This window comes from Nyctereutes procyonoides, unplaced genomic scaffold (genome assembly GCF_905146905.1).
Source record: "Nyctereutes procyonoides isolate TBG_1078 unplaced genomic scaffold, NYPRO_anot_genome, whole genome shotgun sequence".
In the NCBI taxonomy this organism is placed as follows: domain Eukaryota; kingdom Metazoa; phylum Chordata; class Mammalia; order Carnivora; family Canidae; genus Nyctereutes; species Nyctereutes procyonoides.
In genome coordinates, this window is record NW_026575041.1 from 4,767,872 (window position 1) to 4,789,474 (window position 21,603).

Here is a 21,603-nt window from a genome sequence, read left to right on the forward strand (position 1 = left end):
AGCCAGGCTATGCACGCCTGCCTGTGTGTCCCTGAGGTACAAAGGCTCTGCCAGCTGGGTTTATGTTTCAAGACGTCTGTCCGCACCCTTGACCAAGAGATCTTACAGGGAGCTCAGGGCCGGAGCTGGGGGCTGGGGACATCAATTGGAAGCCGCCCTGCCTGGAAACCCGAGAGTTTGCCCTGCGGCCTCAGGACCTTCTGAGTTCACTTGAGGAGGCCACAGACCGCAGGGGTGGCCTGGGGTTCCCTCACCATTTATTTCATACAGCTGTTTAAAAAGCTTGTTTAAAATATAGATCATTATATATATTTATTTATATATATATAAAATATATAAAGAGGAATGGAGGCGAGCCACCCCAAAGAAAAAGCTATGTTTTATAAATATTTCTGTAGCTCCCACATCCCAGAGGAAGAAACAAAACAAAATCAAAAAAAAAACAAAAACAAAAAAACACAAAAACAAAACATTTACAACCCAAGCTAGTGGTTCCATGTGGTGGGCCCAGCAGGCTCAGACCCTGGGGCCGGCGTGGGGGTCTCAAGGGCTGGGCCTGCAGAACATTCTGATGAAGGCCAGCTGACCGCACCCCCTTCCCTGGAGGCTGGTGTCTCTGGCTGCGAAAGGTCAAGTCCATACCAGTCCTGCCAAACCCATGGCCCTGGCTTCTGAGGCCGGCCTGGAAGGCAGCGAGTGGGCACTCCCGGCTCGGGCTGCCAGGTTATTTTTAATCTCGTCGGTTTCCTCTGATGTCCGGGCCCTCCTTCCAGGGTGGCCAGGCCTTCTGTCCCTGGCGGTGGTGGTTTCCAAGTGGAGGCAAAGCACAAGCCACCTCCCATGCCAGGCATCTGGGATCCCCAAGCAACAATCCACGGGGTGTGTCCGGGCCCCGGGGCGGGGGGCGGAGGGGGCTCCAAGGGTCCCGGGGGCGCAGGTGGGACCTCACTTGCAGACATAGCGCTCCACTGTGCGCTCGCAGCGGCGGCAGGTAACGTAGCAGCACCAGTGATACTTGCAGTGGCAGCGCTCGACCACGCGGTCTGTGTAGGGGTTGTAGCCACGGCCGCAGCACATGAGGTCACAGCTGTCACTGCCATGGGATGTTTTGTTGCACTGCCTGGAGCGGGGGAGGGAAAGGGTGGTTAGGGAGGGCACACTCCCTGGGGGCGGGGGGACCGCAGCCTCCCGCTGCCCTCGGCTGCCCACTCAGCTCCTCTTGGAAGGGGTCTTGGTCTTTGGAGAATTTTAAATAATCTCCTTCCCTGAGAGTATTTCTCACTTTTCCCTAGATTTCTTTCTTTCTTTCTTTCTTTCTTTCTTTCTTTCTTTCTTTCTTTCTTTCTTTTTTTAAGGGGGCAGGGGTTACCTTTAATGCTGCATTTTGTGCCAAATCCCTATGATGCCCTGTCCCTGAGTATCCCTGTCCACTCTCCCCCCTTTCCCTAGATTTCTAACAAGCATGTAGCAAAATGATGGGAGAGTTTCGTTTTCTTGGGGGTAACATTTTTTTCCTATTCCTCCTACTTCTAAATACCTGAAGGAGCCTTAACCTCTCTAATGATCCTGTCTTCCTATCTGATCTTTAATTATATTAAAGATATATAAATAGCTATATTTATAAAGATAGTGTAAATTTAGTTTATAAGTGTAAAGATAGATTTCATTTAGAATCCCAGGAAAATTCTGGAACAGACAAAATGATGCTGGATGTGAGGCAAAGTGAGTATGTGGCACACTGTTTGTTGAGAGAGAGGCTCTGTCGACCATTTGCCCCTATGTGCCAAGCATTTCCCTCCAGTATTTTTTTTTTTAAGATTTCATTTATTTATTCACGAGAGACATAGAGAGAGAGAGAGGCAGAGACACAGGCAGAGGGAGAAGCAGGCTCCATGCAGGGAGCCTGATGTGGAACTCGATCCCGGGTCTCCAGGATCCCACCCTGGGCCAAAGGTGGTGCTAAACCGCTGAGCCACCAGGGCTGCCCTCCCTCCAGTATTTTATCTTAGAGGAGGCACGCAGGGTCCTGGGGTCAGTGAAATGATTATGGTCATTGCACAGATGGTAACGGACTTGGCAAAGGGCAGAAGCTTGCTCAAGTTCCCACAAGAGTCTGTGGTAAGCAGGGCTTAAGCTCAGGGGTCCTGAGACCAAGTTTAGCACACGCTCTCCTTACCCTCAGGGCAGAGAACCCAGAGGCTTCCAGGGGTTGCATTTCTTTCCGAATCACATGGCTGTGGGAGAAAACACTGAAGGTCCCCTAGGAAACCCAACCATCCAGCTGTAGGCTGGCAGTTCCTCTAGCTGGGCTCAGGCTAGAAGGGATATTGTTATGGGAGGCAGCTGGGTCCTCACAGCCACATGGACTCAGGAATCCCAGAATGTCCGAGATGGGCGAGTTCTAGAGATGACCAAATTCAGCCCTCATATTTCCTGATGGGGAAGCTAGCCACAGAACGGAGAGGAAGCCTGCCCAGAGTCACACAGTACAAGCATGGGCTCTGTGAGAGTTCGGGGAAAGCTTCCTGGAGGAGGGTCATTTAGGCCATGTCACGAAAGACAAGCAGAAATGTAAGATGGAAAGGAGGGAAAGGGTGTTGGGAGCAAAGAAAACAAACAGCCTGGGCAAAGGCACAGGACCTGACCTCATCTAGGTGGTGAGAACAGATGGAAGGCATAGGGCTGGAAGTAGGGAGGCCGGAGGAAAGGCCGAGAGCAACTGAGAGAGGCGGAGACCTGGACTGGGAGGAGGCCACGGGGCTGGAAGGAGGGAGTGCAGGGAAGGAGAGTCAGGAGGTGATGGTGACCCACAGGTAGGGGCTTCGAGCAGTTCCAGGAACAGCAGGAAGAACATATGCCCCAGAGTCAGACAGACCCAGGTTCAAACCCCAGCTCTGCCACTTACTGGCTGTGTGCCTCAAGGCAAGCCACTTAACAAAGTGGACTCTGTCCAACCACTCAACATCAGTCATGCCCCCTAGTCTTATCCTGGAGGTCTCCGACAGCTCCTCCAGGAAAGGGTGGTAGGAAGCCGGAAGAGTTTCATTTTTATTGCTAGATCCCTGACATTTGATGTTTGAAACCTGAAAGCCAGCCCCAGAACCAGACAAGGTCTGCAGTGGTGCCTGAGAGGGGGAGCTCGGGAGAATGGAACTTAGGGAAAGATCCAGGGGCCCAGGGCAGGTTGCCTTAGTGCAGGGGCCGCTGAAAGAAACATGAAAAGAGAGCTGGGGTTTGGGATGCTGACTGCTGCTGTGGCCTCAGTTCACCAAGCTGGGTTTGAGGAAGGCCACAGGACACTGTCCTCCCAACAAGGGAGCCAGCCTCTAGAGGTGCCACCCATGCACATGCTTTTCACAGTTAACAAAGCTCATTCACCTCCAACCCCTTGTACTCCCCAATCCCCCAACCTAGTAGAGCTCATGCTCCCCCTCCTCCAGGAAGCTTTCCTTGATGTCCAGGCTGCGTCAGGGGCTCCCCTCACCCTTGGGCTTTTTCCTCTGTCACGATCCAACCACTTGGTTCTCCCCCTTCCGTATTCTTGCCAGAGCCTCAAGTAATAAGTACATGTGAAAGTGTCTGTGATACTCCTGAGACATTGGAGCTGTTTGTTACTGCACAGAAAGCTGACCCATACAGGTGTCTGCAAAAGCCCATGCTCAGACAAATGGCTGAGAGCTGTGCATGGAGGGAAACCTGGTGGCAAGTGGGGGACGCATTCAGAGAAAACACGGGAGCGAGTGATGCTGCGTGAGGGGGCCTCCTCATCGGTAGCCCTGGGGCAAGCAGAGTGAGGCTCTGGGTAAGCAGAGGCCCGGCAGCCTGGGGGCGGGGAGGGTAGACCACCATTAATGAGCCCGTCCCATGGGACTGACACTGCCTAGCACAGAGGAGCAGCTCAGTAAGTACAACTGGAGACTGCCGGCCACCCCTCTGCTTTGCACAGAAGACGAGGCTGAGCCTCAGAGAAGTGAAGGGATTTTCTCAAGGTCCCACAGCTAGGAGGCTGTGTGCTGGGCTGGGAACTGTCCTTCCTTACACACACACACACAGACACACACACACACACATATCGCCCCCATGGAGACCCTCTGCTTGCTCTGGGCTTTTCCCAGCCTCTCTGGGTTCTAGAATCCTTCTGCCCCCACCCCATCCTCATCACACCCACCCTGGCTGCCTCAGACCAGACTCTTGCTCCTTCCTGTCTCCCTGGCTTGACCTGGTTCCATCTTCACTTCACCCGACCCCCTCAATCTGGCCTCCAGATGGGAGCCAGGGCCTCCTCTCAGAGCCTGCTGCCCCGGCCTGTGAAGATGGAGCCCCCCAAACCAGCCCCCCTCTCTTGGAGACAGGAACGTGGGCTGCGGAGGAAGCAAATGCTGGCTGGGCACCAACTATGTGCCAGACACGTTCTCAGACACCCTCACTCTGGTTCAATATTCTTTTAACCCCGCAGAACACTAGTTTTGTGGAATGCTATTAGGGGCTCCTTAATAAAAGAGTTCCACAGCCAAACACCTCTGGGAAACGTTGGCTTAGGCAGATCCTTTACTGTGGGATTCCTCCGAGCCTTTAAAATGTTCTTGTGCTTTGCAAATCGCCAAAGAGAATTTCCCAATCATATCTGATTGCAGAGCTATTTCTATTACAGCATTTCAGGACTAACTTCCCCTAGAACCATCTCTGGGAAATGCTGCTGCCCTGAATCCTCACCAGCTCGGTACGCAGTAGGTCCGCGGTTACCCTGGTTCTCTTTCTCCTGTCCTGAGCCCGCTTCAGCAGTAGTGACGGGGTCTGCTGTTGGGACCCCAGACCCGGCTCCTGAACTGGGGACCAAGGGGAGAGAACCGGGCCCAGGAGGTGGTGCACGTGTGTCAGGGAACACGGGGGCACTGTCTGTACACAAACCAGGCCTCCTGCGCCCGCTGCCCTTCTGAGAAGCAGTTGCCTGCTTCAGTCTCTGGCTCAGTGCAGACTTCCTGCGTGGCTGTGGGCTGGCTGCTGCCCCCTTGTGCCTCAGTTCCTTATTTGTCCAACCAGCAGCCAAGATGACATCGACCCTTCACTTACTCACTTGACAAACACTTCTTGAGGACCTGTCTTATGTGGGGCAGCCAGCCTCCCAATGTGGTCACCGTCTCTCCCCATCTCCCCCACCAGCCTCCACTGCCCAGGGGATCCTTGCTTGAGCCACGTACACAAGGGCCACTCCCAGGAGCTCTGCTGGGGCCCTCTTGGGCCCTGGCACGTCTGTTGGGCACTCCTGGGGCCCCCTCCATCCATGGGCAAGGACTCCATTCCCCAAGTGCCAGCTGAGGCAAGACCATGTGCCTGGTCTTGAGCTGACATGGGGCACCTGCCACATAGCTGACCCTTTCCCACCCTGCCACCCTGGCGGCAGACCCTTACCTGTCTTGCGTCCCGTGGGAGCCCACCTTCTCGTTCTTCATGCAGAAGTCGGGCGAACTCTGCAGATAGACAAGCTCTGAGTCCTTCACAGGCCTGATGTCCAGGTCCTTGGGCACCAGGTGCTTGCGGGTGCCCATGGGGCGGTGCACCACCTTGGTGGCCGACAGGTAGCGGGTCTTGAGGTCGGCAGCCACATCCCGAAGCTCCTGCAGCCCCTTCCAGCAGGTGCGGATGGAGCAGGAGCCAGATACCCCATGGCACTTACACTTCATTTCCAGAGAGGCGCGCAGAGCCTGCAGACAGGGGAGGGCGTCGGGCTGGGCGGCCAGGGTCCCCTCCCTGGCCTGCCCGGGGGACCCTGCCCTCCCACCCCCCACATGCTGGGGACTCTCAGGGAGTCACTGACTACTCTGGGCCTCAAGTGAGGGAGCTTTTGGCTCTAAAGCTGGAGAGTGTTGTAGGTTCTCAGCTCCTCCTCCAGCCTGGGGGGAGCTGGGAGGGACATGAAGGGAATGGCATTTGTAGGGATAACAGATGCCAACTGCCCCAATACATCATATGGCTTAATCATTCTAAGAGTTCTTCACCGGAGGTACCATTACTTTCCGCATTTTAAAAAGAGGAAACAAAGGTTCAGAGAGACCAAGTCTCAAGCTCAAGTTTGCACAACTAGCAAATCCTGGAGCTGGGATCTGAACTCAGGTCTGAGGGCAAGCCTTTTAATTGTTCCACGCTTTTCTCTTGCACAAAACTGGGGCTCACTGAATCCCCGTTGGATAAAAGGGGAAAAAAGAAGGAAGGAAGCAGAGGAATGAGGGGGGAGAGAGGAGGGGAGGCAGGAGGTAAGCACATGGGGGCACGTCCCCTGGCCTGGCTGGCACTTCCTCTGCACTGCCTGGAGCCCCCCAGTGAGCCCCGTCCCGGTCAGCCCCTCTATCTTACTCCGTGCAGGGCAGGCACATAATTGCTACCTTGCAGAGTGTTTGCTGGGATTCAAGAGGGGCCATGTATGAAAGGTTGTAGTGAACTACAAAAGTCAAATCAACACTGGTTTGAAAAATTAGTCTAATGACTGTGGTGCAGCAGGGAGGCTTGAGCTCTGGGGCTCGGGGAAACTCTAGCCCTGGCTTCTGAAATGACTTCGTCCTATCACTTTCCTCGGGCCTCAATTTCCCCTCGGATCCCTCTGCCCCGGGGCCAGCCCTCCTGCCTGCCCTATGCGGAGCTGCAAGGCTTATGGATCCTCTGGGCCTACCCCTGCATTAGGAAGAAGGGGAAACTGAGGCCAGAGCGAGCAGAGACTTGACCAAAATCATTTGGTGAGTTAGTGTGGGAGCTGGTCAAGGTCCCAGGGCTCCTTCTCCTTCACCAGGAAGTGGGGAATGAGGGGGTTCACTGGGTCTAAAATCTGGAATTGGCTCAGCAAAGCCCGCGGAGAACACGGGAAGGAGGTGAGCCTGACTGCATGGTACATTCAACCTCCCAAGGGCATCAAGGTACCCTTGAATCATCATCGACAGGTGAACTATGTTTAGCTCCTCAGCTCAGATGGGTGGGAAGGGGCCCAGAGCTTCCAGACACCCACCATGGGCCAGTGCTAAATATGCTGTATCTGTTACTTTGTTTAACCCTCATGAGTCCTGTGGATGCGGGGAGGGGACCGGGTCCTTTTGCAGATGGCCCCAGGGTGGCCGGATCCTCGGCTTCAGGGGCCCAGGGACAAGCAGAATGCACCCCTGAGGCTGAGGAGCCTGCCTGGACTGCTCGGCAGGAGGGGATGACTGTTTCCCCCAGCAGCACAAGGCTCCATCAGTAGGGGTGAAGCTGGGTTCTTGGGCTTGGGGCTGGCTTCCCAAGGACAGGGGCAGGCCGGTAGGATTGGGAGGCAGGAGTCCTGGGTCCCTGGCCAGGCCCTGCTACAGGCCCATGGGGTCTCTTGGCCTCAGTTTCTCCAACTATCCAAACATGGCCTGGATATCCTACAATCCTTCCCTGAGGGAGACCAGTAAGAGAGGAAGCTGAGGCGGTGGAAACCTCTGGACTTGAAGTCCTGCAGACCTGGGCTCCATCGCTCCCTGTGTCCTTGGCTGAGCCACCTAAGTTCTTTCTGCCTCCCTTTCTGCCTCTGAACAATGGGCTGCTGGGGCCGCGGGAAACCATGAGATGCCATCTGCACCCAATGCCCCACCCCTCAGGTCCCCGCTCCCCACGCGTGAGATGGGTAGCAGCATCTCCTCGCAGGGGGGTGTGTGGACTACAGGACAGAAAACTCATCAAGGCACCACCACAGCGCCTGGTGCTCAGATCAGTATAAAGGGGATTTTTTATCTTCTAAAAATAAAAAGGTCCACTCATTCACTTATGCATTCACCCCAACCTCCAGTGGAATTAGGCGAGGAATTAATGAGACACTGGGTAATAGACGTGCAGGGCCCACTGTGTTCTGGAGCTGGATGGACCCCGTTAGGTCCACAGAGACCCCGTAGGCTGAGGCTCTTATCCTCCAGCCCTCCCCATGCCTCCTTGCACACCCAGCCTCGGCCCGAGGCCTGCAGGAGCCTGAGGAGGGCGGCCAATGGGGACTAGAGAGCACCAAGCCAGTCCATTTTACAGCTAGAAACAACTGAGGCCAGAGAGGAAGTGACTTGCCCAACATCACACAGCCAGTTTAGTGCCAGAGCCAAAGCAGGAACCTGGAGCTCCTGACCCCTAGCTCAGTGTTCCTTCTGCTCCACCAGCATTTCCCATTCAAATCCTGGTGGACCCCAGGAGGAGGAGGAGGAGGAGCCTGGCAAGCCCCAAGCTGCTGGAAAAGGAGAGAGCTGGGGGAGGCCGGGGAGCACACCAGTGTGGGCGGATCGGGGCCCGCCCCCCCGCCGCCCCCTCCATCAGGGCACACTGGTGGCCCTTTCCTGGCCGACTGGCATGAGCATAACCATCTGGGGTGGGTGGGGTGGGTGGTTACCTGTCTCCCCACTTCACTGTTGTGTAGACGCATCAGTTTATTGGCTTGGGATCCTGTTTTTTTCACCTTCATAGGAGCATCGGAAAACTTGGCTCCCATGAGAAGCCCGTAGCTGAGGTTGTCCGCACATCCTCCCCAGCGGTTCCCAGGCCCGGGTGGCTCACCTGGGACAGGGCCGCAGGAGCAGCCGGGCAGGTCCCCGGAGGTGCAGGCCCGGGCGATGGCGTGGCTGATGGCGGCCGCCGACAGCGCATACACGAAGGCCGACTCCCGGGTCCCTGTGGGGAGGTGCTGGCTCAGTGGGGGGCAGGCCCCTCTGTGGGCCAGCAGGGGCAGGGGCTGCAACAGGTGGCGGGCGGACGCGAGGCGTTGATCTGTCGCTAGCCGGCTCTCCCGCACACACAGTAGCTGACTTGTACGCCGCTCACAAACTCACCCCCACATCCAGAGGCCCTGAGGGCCTGCACCCCCACAGGCACCTTGCTCCCACACGCTTACCATTCCACCATTCCGGTTCTCCCCCTGCTTCCCTGCACTCAGTTTTAGGGGCTACCCCTCAAAGGAACTCAGACCTGAGGGGCAGATGAGTGTGCAAAGAGCCAGCTGTAGGTTGAGCTGTGTCCCCCAAAAAGACAGGGTCAAGTTCTGACCCCTGGTACCTGTGAACATGACCTTATTAGAAACAGGGTCTTTGCAAGTATAACTGAACTAAGATGAGGTCATACTGGATCAGAGTGGGCCCTAACCTAAGGACCGGTGTCCTTACAGGAAGGGGACCCTTGGATAGAGAGACACATGGAGGGGGGACCCTACGTGACAGAGGCAGGGATTGAAGAGACGCATCTGTGAGCAAAGGAACATGGAGGCTGCTGACAGCCACCAAAATCTAAGAAGAGACAAAGGAAGAACCTCCCCGGGGCCATCGGAGGGAGCACAGCCCTGCTGGCACCTTAATCTCAGATTTTGGGCCTCCAGAACTATGGGCAATGCAGTGTTGTTGTTTGAAGTCCCTGTTTGTGAAACTTGGTCACAGCAGCCCTGGGAGACCCACACAGAGCCCAATGTGCCTCTGCTGTTGGGTGTCTTGGCTTTAGGTCCATGCAAGTCACCTTCCCTTCTCAAGCCTCAGTTTCCTTAACTGTAGAATGGGAATGATAATCCCTACCTCACAGGCTTGCTCTAGAGTTCAAATAATTTGGCAAGGAAGGAAGCATTGTCATGTGCTCCACAAACCTTAGCTGTTATCGTACAGGGGAGAGATTACAACCATTGGGGCACTTCTGCCCAACAAAAACCTCTTTTACTGTACACAAGACCCCCAACACCCACCCCCAGAAGCCACCTGCGCCAGTAAGTGGAGACCCTACCTCAATTTGTGCATCTCACAGCAACTGCAGGCACCTCAGTCTAGAATGACCTGTGGCACACCTGTCTGCCTGAGGGTGGGCTCTCTCGTCTTCATGTTACATACTCCCCTCCCGAGGGCCTCTTGGGCCTCATCCATCCTTTCTTCATGCATTGGGGGTTAGGGTACACAACCATTTGTGCTACCCCTACACTGGCATATTCACTCACTGTGTGTTTATTCATTCATCAATTCATGCCTGGATACCCATATCTGTGATTAATTCATCCACCAATCCATCCACACCTGTATTCTCTTCTGTGCTTCCATCCATCACCCACCCAGTCACTCATCCACCCATCACACAGCCATCAACACCCATCCATCCATCCATGAATTCACCCACCTATCTAAACACACATATGCATATGCCTGAATTCATCCATCCCCACCTGGGCGCATTCTGCAGGCCCTAGCAACCCCCGCCGGCTCCCTACCTCTCTCCAGGTCAAGCAGGTAGTTGGGGGCAAGCTCAATGGAGGAGCAGTTCCAGCGCATGTCCGCAAAGGCCCTGCGGCAGGCCTTCATGACCTCGCGGGCAGCGTGCACGATGGTGTGCATGAGCTCCAGGTTGCTGCGGCAGAGCTGCACCTGCGCAGACACCAGCCCCTCCAGCTGCTTGCAGTGCTGTGTCTGGTTCAGCGCCAGGGCCGCCGGAGTCTTGGACAGCGCCCTACACACCACCAAAGGGCAAGAACCAATGGAAGGAAAGACAGAGAGTGAGGGGCCACGTTGCACCTGCCCTCCAGGTCCCAGCCTTTCCTCAATGGGCTCGGGGGCCTTTGCTAGAAGGAGTTGGGAGACTAAGACGCAAAGACCCTGCTCCAGCAGAGCAATGGCTCCCCCTCCCACTCCTTGTGGCCTTGGGCACATCACTGTCCCTCTCTGGACCAGGCCCTCATTCAGGTCGGATCATACCCTCCAACCTCTTTACACTTTACTATTATCCTAACCATGAGCAGCTATACACCTCACAAAGCACTCGTGCCGCTTCCCTGTTTATTCTCACACAGCTGTGAATTAACTACCCGTTACTCAACATTCAGTCAAGGTGGAGCACCTGTATGTGCCAGGCACGCGCTGGGCGCTACATTATTACAGTCATCATCATCATAATACATACTATTAACTGAGCACTTACTAGATGCACAGTAGGAGTTAAGAGCTTACCATACATTCCTTCATTTAATTATTAAACTCGTTTATTGGGCTATAAAATCCCACACACATGCAAGTGATTTATTAGAGGATTTAAGGAGCCACTCAATGTTGTGATAAATTAGACTTAGCCATTAACTTGCTGTGTGCCCTTAGATAAATCACTGTCCCTTTCTGGGCTGCAGTGTCTGTACCTGTTAAACTATTTCCCAGAATGGAAAAGTGAGACATTCTGAAAAAAAGGGATCCATGGTTAAACACATTTGGGAAACATGATGTACTCTGTCCCCCTTTGGAGAGTAACTGATGCATATGTACATTTTAAAAGCCCTGAGAAGGCCCACAGCAAAGCAACAAGGTTTGGTTTTGTTTAACTCAGGAGTCCGCTAAGCACAAAGCTCTTTGAGAAAAGCTCACCTCATCCATGCTTTGGGAAATGCTGGCCTGGGGGTCTCTATGAACCCTGGTGATGTTATAGGACCCAGGAGCTTCCCAGATCCAGACTCTAGGTGCTGGGATTGCAAGGCTCTAGGACCAGGGGTACATCTCGGATGCACCTTTCTCCCAGGTCCTGCACCAGGCAGCGCCTCTAAGCACAGACTACAGGGACTCCATGGCCTTAGAGGGTTCTGCATGGACTCATCCCCTGCCCCAGAGTCAGCTGGCCCCCAGCAAGCCAGCAGGGACCCTGGAGGAAGCAGGGGCAAGGACAGGCCGATCTGCAGTCACAGTGTTGGGGGCCCCGGCTTGCTGCGAGCACCAGAGTCCTCACTCGGGGTCAGGGCTGAGACTTGATGAGGCCAGGATCCCAGAACCCCCAGCCTGAGATCCCAAGGGAGATCATTTTAAACAAGAGCACAGCCCAGGGTAGACTCCTGGCTCTGTCATTCCCTTTGTGACTTTGAGCAAGTCACTTGGCCTCTCCTAGCCCAGTAACCTCTCAGCATTCCCTGGGGGAGTAACTCAGTGGGCCTCAGTGCTCTGCCCAGGGCTGACACACCAGCTCAGTGCTCAGTGAGGGGAGCTACTGCAATCACTGCCCTGGTGGTCTGCACCCACATAGTCAAGGCCGAGGGCTGCCTCAAACCTGGTCCCCCAGCCCTCTCCAGTGTCCCCTCCCTGTCCCTGGTGTGCTCTACTATCTGTCCATACCAGACTCCTGGCTTCTCTGACAGGGACCGCCCCACCACCCTGCCTTTGCCCAGGCTTTTCCTGATGCCAGGAATACCTTTCCCCTTGCTCCTACATCTAAATGAATAAATGAACTGGATCTACTTGTGGAAGAAATATTTACTAAGCACCAACTCTTCTTGACCTCATTTGGTAATGAACACGACACATGATCCTTTCCTCAAGGACCCCGGGGTCTAGTGGCTACACAGACCTATCCCAGTTAGAAGGCAATGACCCAGATGTTCCAGCTCATGGGCTGGCCCAGGGGAAGAGCCCAGGCTTAGGGAGCAGCTGTATGACATGGGTAAGTTACTCAACCTCTCTGTGCCTCATGGTCCTCATCTGTTACAAGAAAAGGAGAATTTCCACTTCAAAAGGTGATGGCAAGACTTCAATAAGATAATGCATATAAAACATATGGAACATTCATAAATGGGATTGCTTCTGCTTATTGCCAGTGAATCCTGGACTGGGGGAGTCAGAGGACCTGGGTTCTAGCTCCAGTTCTGCCCTCATGTGCTGTTGTTAACCTTGGGCAAATTGCTGTACCTCTCTGAGCATCATCTACCAGATGGGAACTCCTAGAGGTCTTGGAGGGGCTGACGGGGATAACAGGTGCTACATTAAGTCCTAATAAGTCAGTTTCCCCCTGCCTCTCCCTCTCTGCCATGCTCCACCCAGTTAGGGTGGTGCCACCTAACCTGAGATAGATTTTGGCTATCCTGGGCAGTCTGTCCTTAACTGTTACCCCCGACGCGTCCCTACCCTCCAAACTATGAGCAGGTCAATGCCTGGTCTATTCGGATGCAGACCTAAGGCATGGTTTCTGACCTAAACTAAGCCATCAGGGCCCTCCCTGGCCCTCCCTGTCTATGCCAGGTCACCTCAGGGAACCTCTGGTCTGATTTCCCATAGCCTATACCGGGTGAGGTGTGATCACACAGAGGCAGATAGATGCCCTCCCCTCAGCCTGTTTCTTGGTTGGTACAGCCCTCCACCCACACCCTGCTAACTGCCCCCACATACCGACACACTATCCCCGCAGACATGGCACTCCCCATATGGCACTCCTCTCGCCTTGTGCCCCATCCCTGGCTCACAGCGGGGTCTGTCTGGGGGATTACTCCCCCACCCTTTGTACCCTTTGAGGAGACACACAGACGGATGCCCTGTTTCCTCCTGATACCAACCCTGTAGACCTGGCCTCTCCTTCCCGGGTCTGCTCCCTGCCGGGCTGGGCCTGCCAACACTCAGCCTGCCCGGATCCCACTCTGCCCTTCATCCTTGCCCAACTTTCTTTCTTCTCCTCTGAGCCAGTTTTCTGTTTCACGATGGGAAGGATGATACGAGATATGCCAGAAAATCCCCGGCACGGCACCAGGCATGCAAGCAGTGTGGCTGCCTTCTGAGTCCTTGCTCTAGGCTCCTGCTCCAGCCACGAAGTAGATAATGAAGGCTGAACCCTTTCCTGGGGAGCTCAGCGCAGACAATTCCTGAGTACCATGTGCTGCAGCTCCCAAGTTGGGGGGTGCTCTGTGCTCCTGCTGCCCGGGGACCTGGGCCACTCTGAGTCACTCAGCCTCCACCTCCCCAGTCGGTGGGGAGAGGAGGTGCTATGAGGGGAGCCCCAGAGAGGAGCCTCCCAGAGGAGGCACAGACTGTCAAGGAGGGCAGAGGACAGATAGGAAGCACCCCAGAGAGGCTTGATGGGTGAGGAGCTACTGGAGAGAGTGGTGCAGGCAGAGGGGCCAGACACAGCACGCAGGCCGGGAGATCTGGAAGCAGGAGGCGGTGGATTCCACTCCTGAGGAGGGCAATGCGGTCATCTGGTAATTAGTGGTAATGACCGTTTCTAACTAAGTCCCCCTCAGGAGGGAGGTAATCAAGGATTAGGGCAGGAGGCGGGGGAGTTACCCGTCTGGACATCTCCTCTGGCTTACCTCGCTGCAGCAGATCCCTAATTGAAAACATTTTGGTTTATCAGGGGATGGGGACATGGGGGAGAGGGTGGAAGAAAGGACAGAAGGGGACAAAGTTCACAAGCAAGGCCTGTGCCAAGGATGCCACCGTGGTGGCCCAGGTCTTTTCTATCTGGGAGTCGAGAGTTCTCCTGGGAGTGGCTCAGGGGCAGAGACCTGGGTTTCGGCTCCAAGTCAGCCACTCTCCCAACATGCGACCTTGGGCAAATCACTGGCCCTTCCTGGGTTTGGTGTCCCTATCTCATCATTCAAGTGGGGACACTGAGGCCCAGAGAAGGACTGGGCTTGCCCAAACATGTACACAGCCAATCAGACAGAGCCAAGCCAGAACCCAGGCTTCCCAGATCCCAGGCCAGGGCTCTTTCACTTCCATTTTAGAGATGAGGAAACTGAGACTCAGAGAGGCAGAAGCTAGTGACTTGCCTGAGGCATGGCTTGTGGCTAACAAACTGGCAAAGCTCAGGCTGAGGCCCAGGCTCCCAACAGGTGGGCCTTTTGGGCCACTGAGCCACATCTGGTTTCAATTTCTGTGTCCCATGTCCCTTTCACCTTCAGCTCCCTTTCCAAAGCCCAGGGCAGCAGGACCCCCGGGGTACAACCCCAGGACAGCTGAGTCTCCTGGGTGAGCCCCTACCTCCTGGCCCCACTGTACGCTTCCCTTGGCACAATTGTCCTGTGGCTCCCTGAGACCAAGAGGCCGCAAGCCAGATGCCCAAACTCCACATCCTACCTCTACTGCCTACCAGCTGTGACACTCTGTGAGTTAGAGGCCCCTGTGTCTCCATTTCCTGTTCTATTCAATGGGGGTGATAGCAGAACCCACCTCCTGGGAGATCCAAATGAAACAATATATATAAAAGTGCTCAGAATAGTGCTTGGCATGTAACAAGGCCACACACACACACACACACACACACACACACACACACAGTTGTTATGCTTAAACTCCACCCCTGTCTCTCCCTATATCTTTAGCTCCAGCAAGACTTTAACTATTATCAAGGGGTTTGGCTGAATGGAGCCCATCTGCCTGGGTTCTGATCCCACAGCCACCATTAACTAGCTGTGTGACCCTGGGCCAGTAACTGATCCTCTCTGTTCTTTAGTTTCCTTATTTATAAAATGCTAGTGACAGGACTATCACCTACCTCATGAGAATAGTATCAAAATTAAGTGACTGAAGCTCTTGGAACAGAGTCTGGGGACTTAGAAGTGGGCTCTTACAATTCTTGGTTTCTTTGCTTTCCCCTGTGCACTGTCCTGCCTCTCTGCTTTTATTCCTGCTCTTCCTCCTGCCCAGGTGCCTGCTTTACATTCCATCCCTGGCCATCAAAATCCTACCTACCCTTTGAAGCCCAGCCCAAAGTCACCTCCCTCAGATGGAACTAACCGCTCCTCCTCTGGGCTCCCACACTCTCTCTCCTAGGACACAGCCCAAAATCCACTTCGCTAGGAGCTCCTATAAGGCAGACACTGAGTCGTATCCCTTTTTGTAGCAGCCCAGGTTATGCAGTGGGGGACTGCATGGACCTTGGGCTTAGCTAGCCATCTATTCTAGGCCCTCCCTGGCCACATGCCAGCATGGGGGCTTGTGCAAGTCACACACTTGTCAGAGCCTCAGCATTCCCACCATGGTGTGGGAAGGACAGCACTGTCCCCCACAATGCTCTAGGAGCAAGCCTAGCTTTTGGCCTCTGACGTGCCTAATGCTCTTTGGCAAATCATTCCCCCCACCCCAGGGCCTCATGGCCTTATCTGTAAAATTGTGTGGTGGGTGAAGAGGACTTGGACGCTCTGATCAGAGGGTCCCACCAGCTGGCACGGTGCCAGGTACTGGCAGTAGACAGTGGCCGATGTCTCACAGAACTAATCGGAAGCAGCTGAGAAGAGCTGCTGAGCCCAGACTTCTCCTTGCAAACATCAAATGCAAGAAAGAAGATGGGGTTACCCTCCTGAATCGCCAATTAATCGATAACTCAGCCGCAGCCGGGGCAGGGCCAGTGACCTCAGGACTGTTTGCTGGCGGCCCAGCCACAATCGCCCAGGCTTGCAGCTAATCCGCCAACCTTCCTCATAAACCCCTCCCCAGCCCCCATGATCTGTCCCTGCCTGTCTTATCTGCACGGCCTCCCCACCCCCCAACTCCAGTCCTGTCTTGGATGTCCCCACCATTCAGGGAGTCCCTCCACCCAAAGTGCCCTCCTCCCCACCGCCCCCACCCACCAAACTCCCAGAGACTCCTCAGGCCCAACCTAGGAACACCGCCCCTCAAAACTCACCCCAGCGTCGGAAGTATGTGTCCCCCCACCAGGTGGTCTCCCCTCCTCTGGGCCCCCAAGACAGCACCCTGGTCACTCAGGGCACTTGGAGTTATTTACGGCCTGGGCTTATCTCTTGCAGTCCGGAGGGCAGCTCCTCCAGGAAGGGGCTGGGTTTTACTTCTCTCTCCAGCCGCCCCTGCCCCTGCGTGCGCACAGCCCTGCACAGAGCAGGCACTCCCCTCTGCTTCTGCCGGGGTGGAAGAGAGCCCCCGTCTCCCACCTATCGGCCCATTAATAATTTCTATCTAAAGGAACACCCTACACATGTGCACAGCATCTGACAGTTTAAGAAGTTCTTTCATGAGCCGCTTCTCATCTGATCTTAGTGCAACAGAGGATAGAGACTCCTGCCCTCCTTTGAGAGAGGACATGGAGGCTCCCAGAGGTTGAGTGACACTTCCCCCAAGGTCACGCAGGTGGAGGGAGGGGTCAGGACTGTTTGAGGATCTTCAGCTAGGGTCAGGAGACCCACGAGGAAACCCTGAGCAGGCCCGTGAGCAGGGGCACAGACCCTCCTGACTGGGCCCCTGGACCATACTGTCTTTTTCCATCTGCCCCTCTACGGGTCTGGCGCAAGGCACAGGGCAATTCTGTAGCTCTCCACGCACGCCCTGTCTCGCTCCTGCCTCACGACCCTTGGGGAGGTGAGGCCAATACTCTAGGAGCAGGAGAAGGAGGCGTAAGAAGAGTGACTTGCCCACGACCCCCAAGCCAACTCCCGCTCCTGGGGCTTGGGCACTCACCCGGTCCCCAGGGAGCCCCTTAACATTAGCCGCTGCCCCCGGCCGCCTGTCGCCCAGCCCGACCACGCAGACGCGAGGTCCCTACTTACAGCCATTTGATGCCGTAGCACACGCCGGTCTGGAGCGCCAGGGCGAAGAGGAGCGCCTCGCACACCCGCGGCCGCGCCCTCATGGTGGCGCGGCACGCGCGCTCGGGGGCGCACGGTCGGGGAGCCGCTGCACCAAGTCCCGCCGCTCGGCCGGGCGCACGCCGCCTGCAGTCGGGGAGAGCCGGGGCGGGGGTTAGGGCGGCGCGCGGGGCGGAGGCCGCGGGGCGGGGCGGGGCGGGGCGGGGGCGGGGGCGGGGGGCGCGTTTTATTCAAGTTACAAAGGAGGGGTCCGGCCGGGGAGGCACAGCCCGCGACGCGGCCGGCGTCTGGCTCGAGTTCGGGGTCGCGGAGCGCGGCCCCGGCTGGGCTCCGGGCTGCCCGCGATCGGGAAAGGGGCGGCGGGGCCAGGCCCGAGAGACGGAGCGAGCGGGTCCGAGACCGAGGCGGAGGGAACAGCCGGGCCCGACCAGACCTCGGGAGGCTCGGAAAGGAAGGGAGGAAGGGGGCCGGGCCGAGGCCGGGTGCGCGTGCGAGCGCCCAGGATCTGCGTTATCTCCAAAATAGTTACGAGTCAGTAGGGAGGGCCTTGGCAATCCTTCCCCTCTGGGCCTCAGTTTACCTTCTCTGTACACGAAGGACACAACTGTGATTCGGACAAAATTCGCCTTTTATAAAGAAAGCGCATGGTCGCATGTGCTCCTCCCAGCAACCCTGGGAGACAGGTACCACCCCTGCCCCCATCTCACAGGTAAGAAATCTGAGACCCGGGGATGTGAAACGGCGGCGTTGTTCACGGGCGTGTTACACTCCCAGGTGTCCTATGAGTTCACCGATGCTCAGACTAGGAAATGGGGCTTGCTGTGGGCATCAGTGGAGGGGAGGATGAGAAATGAAATGGCAGAGGTGTTCATACAGTGGTCCCCGCCTAGCGGCCCCCCTCCAGACGGTCAGGTGGTGCCCGGGCGGGAGCCAAAGCGGGCCAGCCTGGCCGAAGCTAAGCGGCGGAGCTCCCGGGGCCGACGCCATGCCGCCTCTGGCCGCCAGGGGGCGACCTGGGGCCGCGGAGCAACCGTTACCCCGCCCGCAGGTCGCAGGGCCGCTTCACGGGCTTTTTTTTACTTTTCTTCATCGTGTGTGTGTGTGCGTGTGTGCGTGTGCGTGTGTGTCTTCCCTCTCTTCATTCTCACCTCATTAGCCCCCTTCCCAGCTTCTCCCCAATTTACCAACACCTGGCGCTCTCCCGGAGACAAGCGCAGCTCCAGGCCCTCTCCCCTGGGGAGGGGCAGAGACAAAGAGATTCCTTCCTAAAGGGCTCGGGGCGTCGGGAAAGGAGGCGCCCGCCTTCCAGGGGGCGCTGGAGCGGGAAGGGGGCGTTCTCCTCCGGCTGTGTGCTCTGCCAGCCCGCCGCCGCCCCCGGGCTCGGTGTCCCCCTCTGCGGAACAGGGGCCTGGACGAAGCCTTCGAAGCCTCCCAGGAGCCTCGCGGGTCTGCGCCCCCCGCGCCCGAGGCTGCAGTGCAGCGAATACGCGTGCAGCGTTCAGCGCGCGCACACAGATCCGAGCCCGCACGGTTTTCTGAAGCCTTGCGGCCCAAGCCAAGGAGGCAGGGAGAAAACCCTGAACTACGGTTCTCCTGCCTCCTACCCAGCCGCACTTTGGGCGCCTAACACCGAGGCGCTCACTCCAAACGTGCCGAGTCCGGGGCCAGGGGTCCCAGCGGGGTTCTGGGCCCCCTCCTCCCACCCAGCCGGCACCCAAACCCTTTGTCCTACGGCGGGCGCCGAGGGTGTACCCCGCTCCTGAGAACCAGAAGTATATCGGCTGGATACGGGGGGAGGGGAGAGCATCCAAACTCCAGTCGCCGTCTCTTCTCGCCGCCACCTCCCCCCCGCAATGTGGCCCCCCCCCCGCCCGGCGCCCGGCATTCCGGAGTGGGGGGGGGGAGGGAGGGACTGCGCGCGGACGGAGGAGAGTGCGGACCGCGTCCAGCCCGACTCGCCCAGAGAGCGGACGCGCCGCCCGGGGCACCGCAAACGGGGACCCAGGCCCACAGCTACTCCAGACTTTCTCTGAGAGGCCCGGTGGCCCCGGGCTTCTCCTTCCACCAACCCAGCTCGTCGCTGGGAGAGGCAACGCCTGGCCCGGCCCCCTGAGTCCGGACGGATTTTTCCTGCCCCTTGTAAGGGCGTCCAGGACAGCGGCGCGGGCTGCGCGGGGTCCCGGCGCGCTCGCCTCCCGGAGCCCCCCGCCCGCCAGGGGGCGCTACGCCAGGGGGTTGGAGGTGGGACCCGCCGCTGCCTCCCGCGCCGTGGGACTTGGAGCAAGTCCCCTCCTCTTCCTGGGCCCGGGTGTCCCCGTCTGGGCGTGGGATGAGGCGCAGAGTAAGCGCCCTCTCGGTGCGGATCGTTCTAGAAGACATCGCTTGCCGCGGTCAGGCCCGAACTGCTCGACCCTCCGCTCCGGGACCAGCGCGGAGCCCCCCTTGGGGCCAGGCGCGCAGGGGGCCTGTGTCAAGGCGCAGTCCTGGGAGACACGAGCTGTCCCTCCTCCCCCCGCCGCGGCCAAGGCCCAGGCTACCCCGCTGGCAGCGGGCGAGAGAGGTGGCCCGCCGGGCCGTGCACCGTGAGCTCAGCAGCCGCAACCCGCTCGACAGGTGGCTGCAGGGCTTGGGTCTGAAAGGCCTTGGAAACGCCGCAGCGAGGGCGGCCGAGTCCGAGTCAAGCCGGCGGGGCGGCGCCGGGCCTCCCGTCCTGGGACGAACGCGCGCTGGGCCGGGAGCGGGCACCGCGCTCGGGGCAGCGTCCACGCCGCGCGCAAGGTCGGCGCGGGCCGGGCCTGCAGCCTCGGGCCGCGCAGCTGGCAGGGCCGACCCTGCGAGCCGGGGACGCCGAGCGACCGCTTCAAGGTTACCTGCGACGCGAGGCTAGGCCGGGCCCACAACCCGGCTTTGACCCCAGCCGGGAGTCTTGCGAAATCTGTCTGCTCCGCTGCGAACGATGCGCCGGGTGACCCGCGAGACGGGTTATTTTGGAAGTGGGAAGGGTGGGGTGGGAGAAGCCAGGGCACCTCCTGCCTCCCCTCTGGAGCCGCACCCCGGGAGCCTGAGCACCCTCGGGGGCATGGAGACACCTCCGCACTAGGAGGTGGGCAATGTGGGGCTCTTGCGCGAGCTCAGCCAGATGTTCGCGGCGGCTCCAGATGTGCCTCCGGTCCCGGGACAGGACTCTGCTCCTCCCCACCCCCCAGCCCGGAGCTCAGGTCTGTAAACAAAGTCCCAGTTCTCCCCCTCCCCCGCCGCCTTTGGGAGTCGGTCTCCGAGCGAGGCGTCCGCCCCCACCCCGCCAACTTGGTAGGAGCTGCGGTGGTTCTCTCCGCGTCTGGACACCCTGTCCCGCCCGGCCACACACACCCTCTGCCCAGCCGCACGACCCAGGTCCCCCACCCCCGGGACGGCTCGGGCATGACCTCATTCGCGGGCCAGGGGAGGGAGAGGGTCGGATCTCGGGAACGCGGCCGGGAAGGCTGGCAGCGGCGCGCGCAATCCGCACCACCCACCCCCAGCGTACGGGCCGGGGAAGCCCCCCGACCCCGCGGCTGCGCCCCTCCCGGGGATTCCTCGGAGGACCGCAGAGGGGAGGCGTGGAGGGGCACTTGGGGGGCTCACCCGCGAGGCGGCGCCTACGGGGTCGCGCCGTCCCCCCTCGGACTCGGACGCCCCCGCCCTAGCAGGTCCCGCGGAGCCCCGCGCGCGGCCCGCGGTCACGGCTCACCTCCTGGGGCGCTGGCCCCGCGCGCCCCGAGTGCCGCGCGGCCGGGGCGGGCCGGGGAGCGAGCGCGGCCCCCCGCGGACCCGAGCGCTCTCGCGGCAGGGCAGGCGGCGAGGGCGCCCTCTTCGCGAAGCGGCCGCAGGACGCCCGGGATCCCCGCGATCCGCGGCCGGCTCGGGGGCGGCGAGGACTGGCCGCGGCGCGGACGCGGCTGCTCGGGGCTGCGCGGGGCTCCGGGGCCTGCGCCCGCCCGCTCGCCGGAGCTCTCCTCCTCGCGCCGCACGGTCTCCGGCGCGGTCCGCCCAAACGGCTTTATAAGGCGCGGGCAGCCGCTTTGATCCGCCCACGTCAGCGCGCCGAAACCCCACCGGGTGGCTCCGGCCGCGCGCGGGGGGCGGGGGCGGGTCCCCGCGGACGCCTGGACCCGCGGCGCCGGCGGCGCAGAGAACGTCGCACCGCGTTGAGTAGCTGGGGCTTAACAAGCCTGCGTGCCGCCCGCCTGCTGCGGGCCTGCGGCGCGTGGGGCCCAGGTAGGGCAGGTCTCTGACCCTCGCTCAAGCCGAGCCAGGAGCCTCAGCCCGTCCGGCTGGAAGAG

At 58.5% G+C, this 21,603-nt stretch overlaps 1 protein-coding gene across 2 annotated transcripts; it reads right to left on the reverse strand.

Moving 5' to 3' along the window:
• Window positions 1–321: 321 nt before the first annotated feature.
• On the reverse strand, window positions 322–21,302 carry WNT11 (Wnt family member 11). Of its 2 annotated transcripts, none has more exons than XM_055320595.1 (6): window positions 21,012–21,302; window positions 17,243–17,407; window positions 10,217–10,452; window positions 8,375–8,652; window positions 5,410–5,702; window positions 322–1,120 (listed from the first exon to the last, which is right to left on the reverse strand). In XM_055320595.1, the coding sequence occupies exons 2-6, from the start codon at window positions 17,323–17,325 to the stop codon at window positions 946–948; spliced, it is 1,065 nt and encodes a 354-aa protein (XP_055176570.1). In that variant the 5' UTR covers window positions 17,326–17,407; window positions 21,012–21,302; the 3' UTR covers window positions 322–945. The 2 variants fall into 2 exon arrangements, with proteins under 2 accessions (XP_055176570.1, XP_055176572.1); XM_055320597.1 differs by lacking the exon at window positions 21,012–21,302 and adding an exon at window positions 20,152–20,495.
• Between the last annotated feature and the right edge of the window lie 301 nt (window positions 21,303–21,603).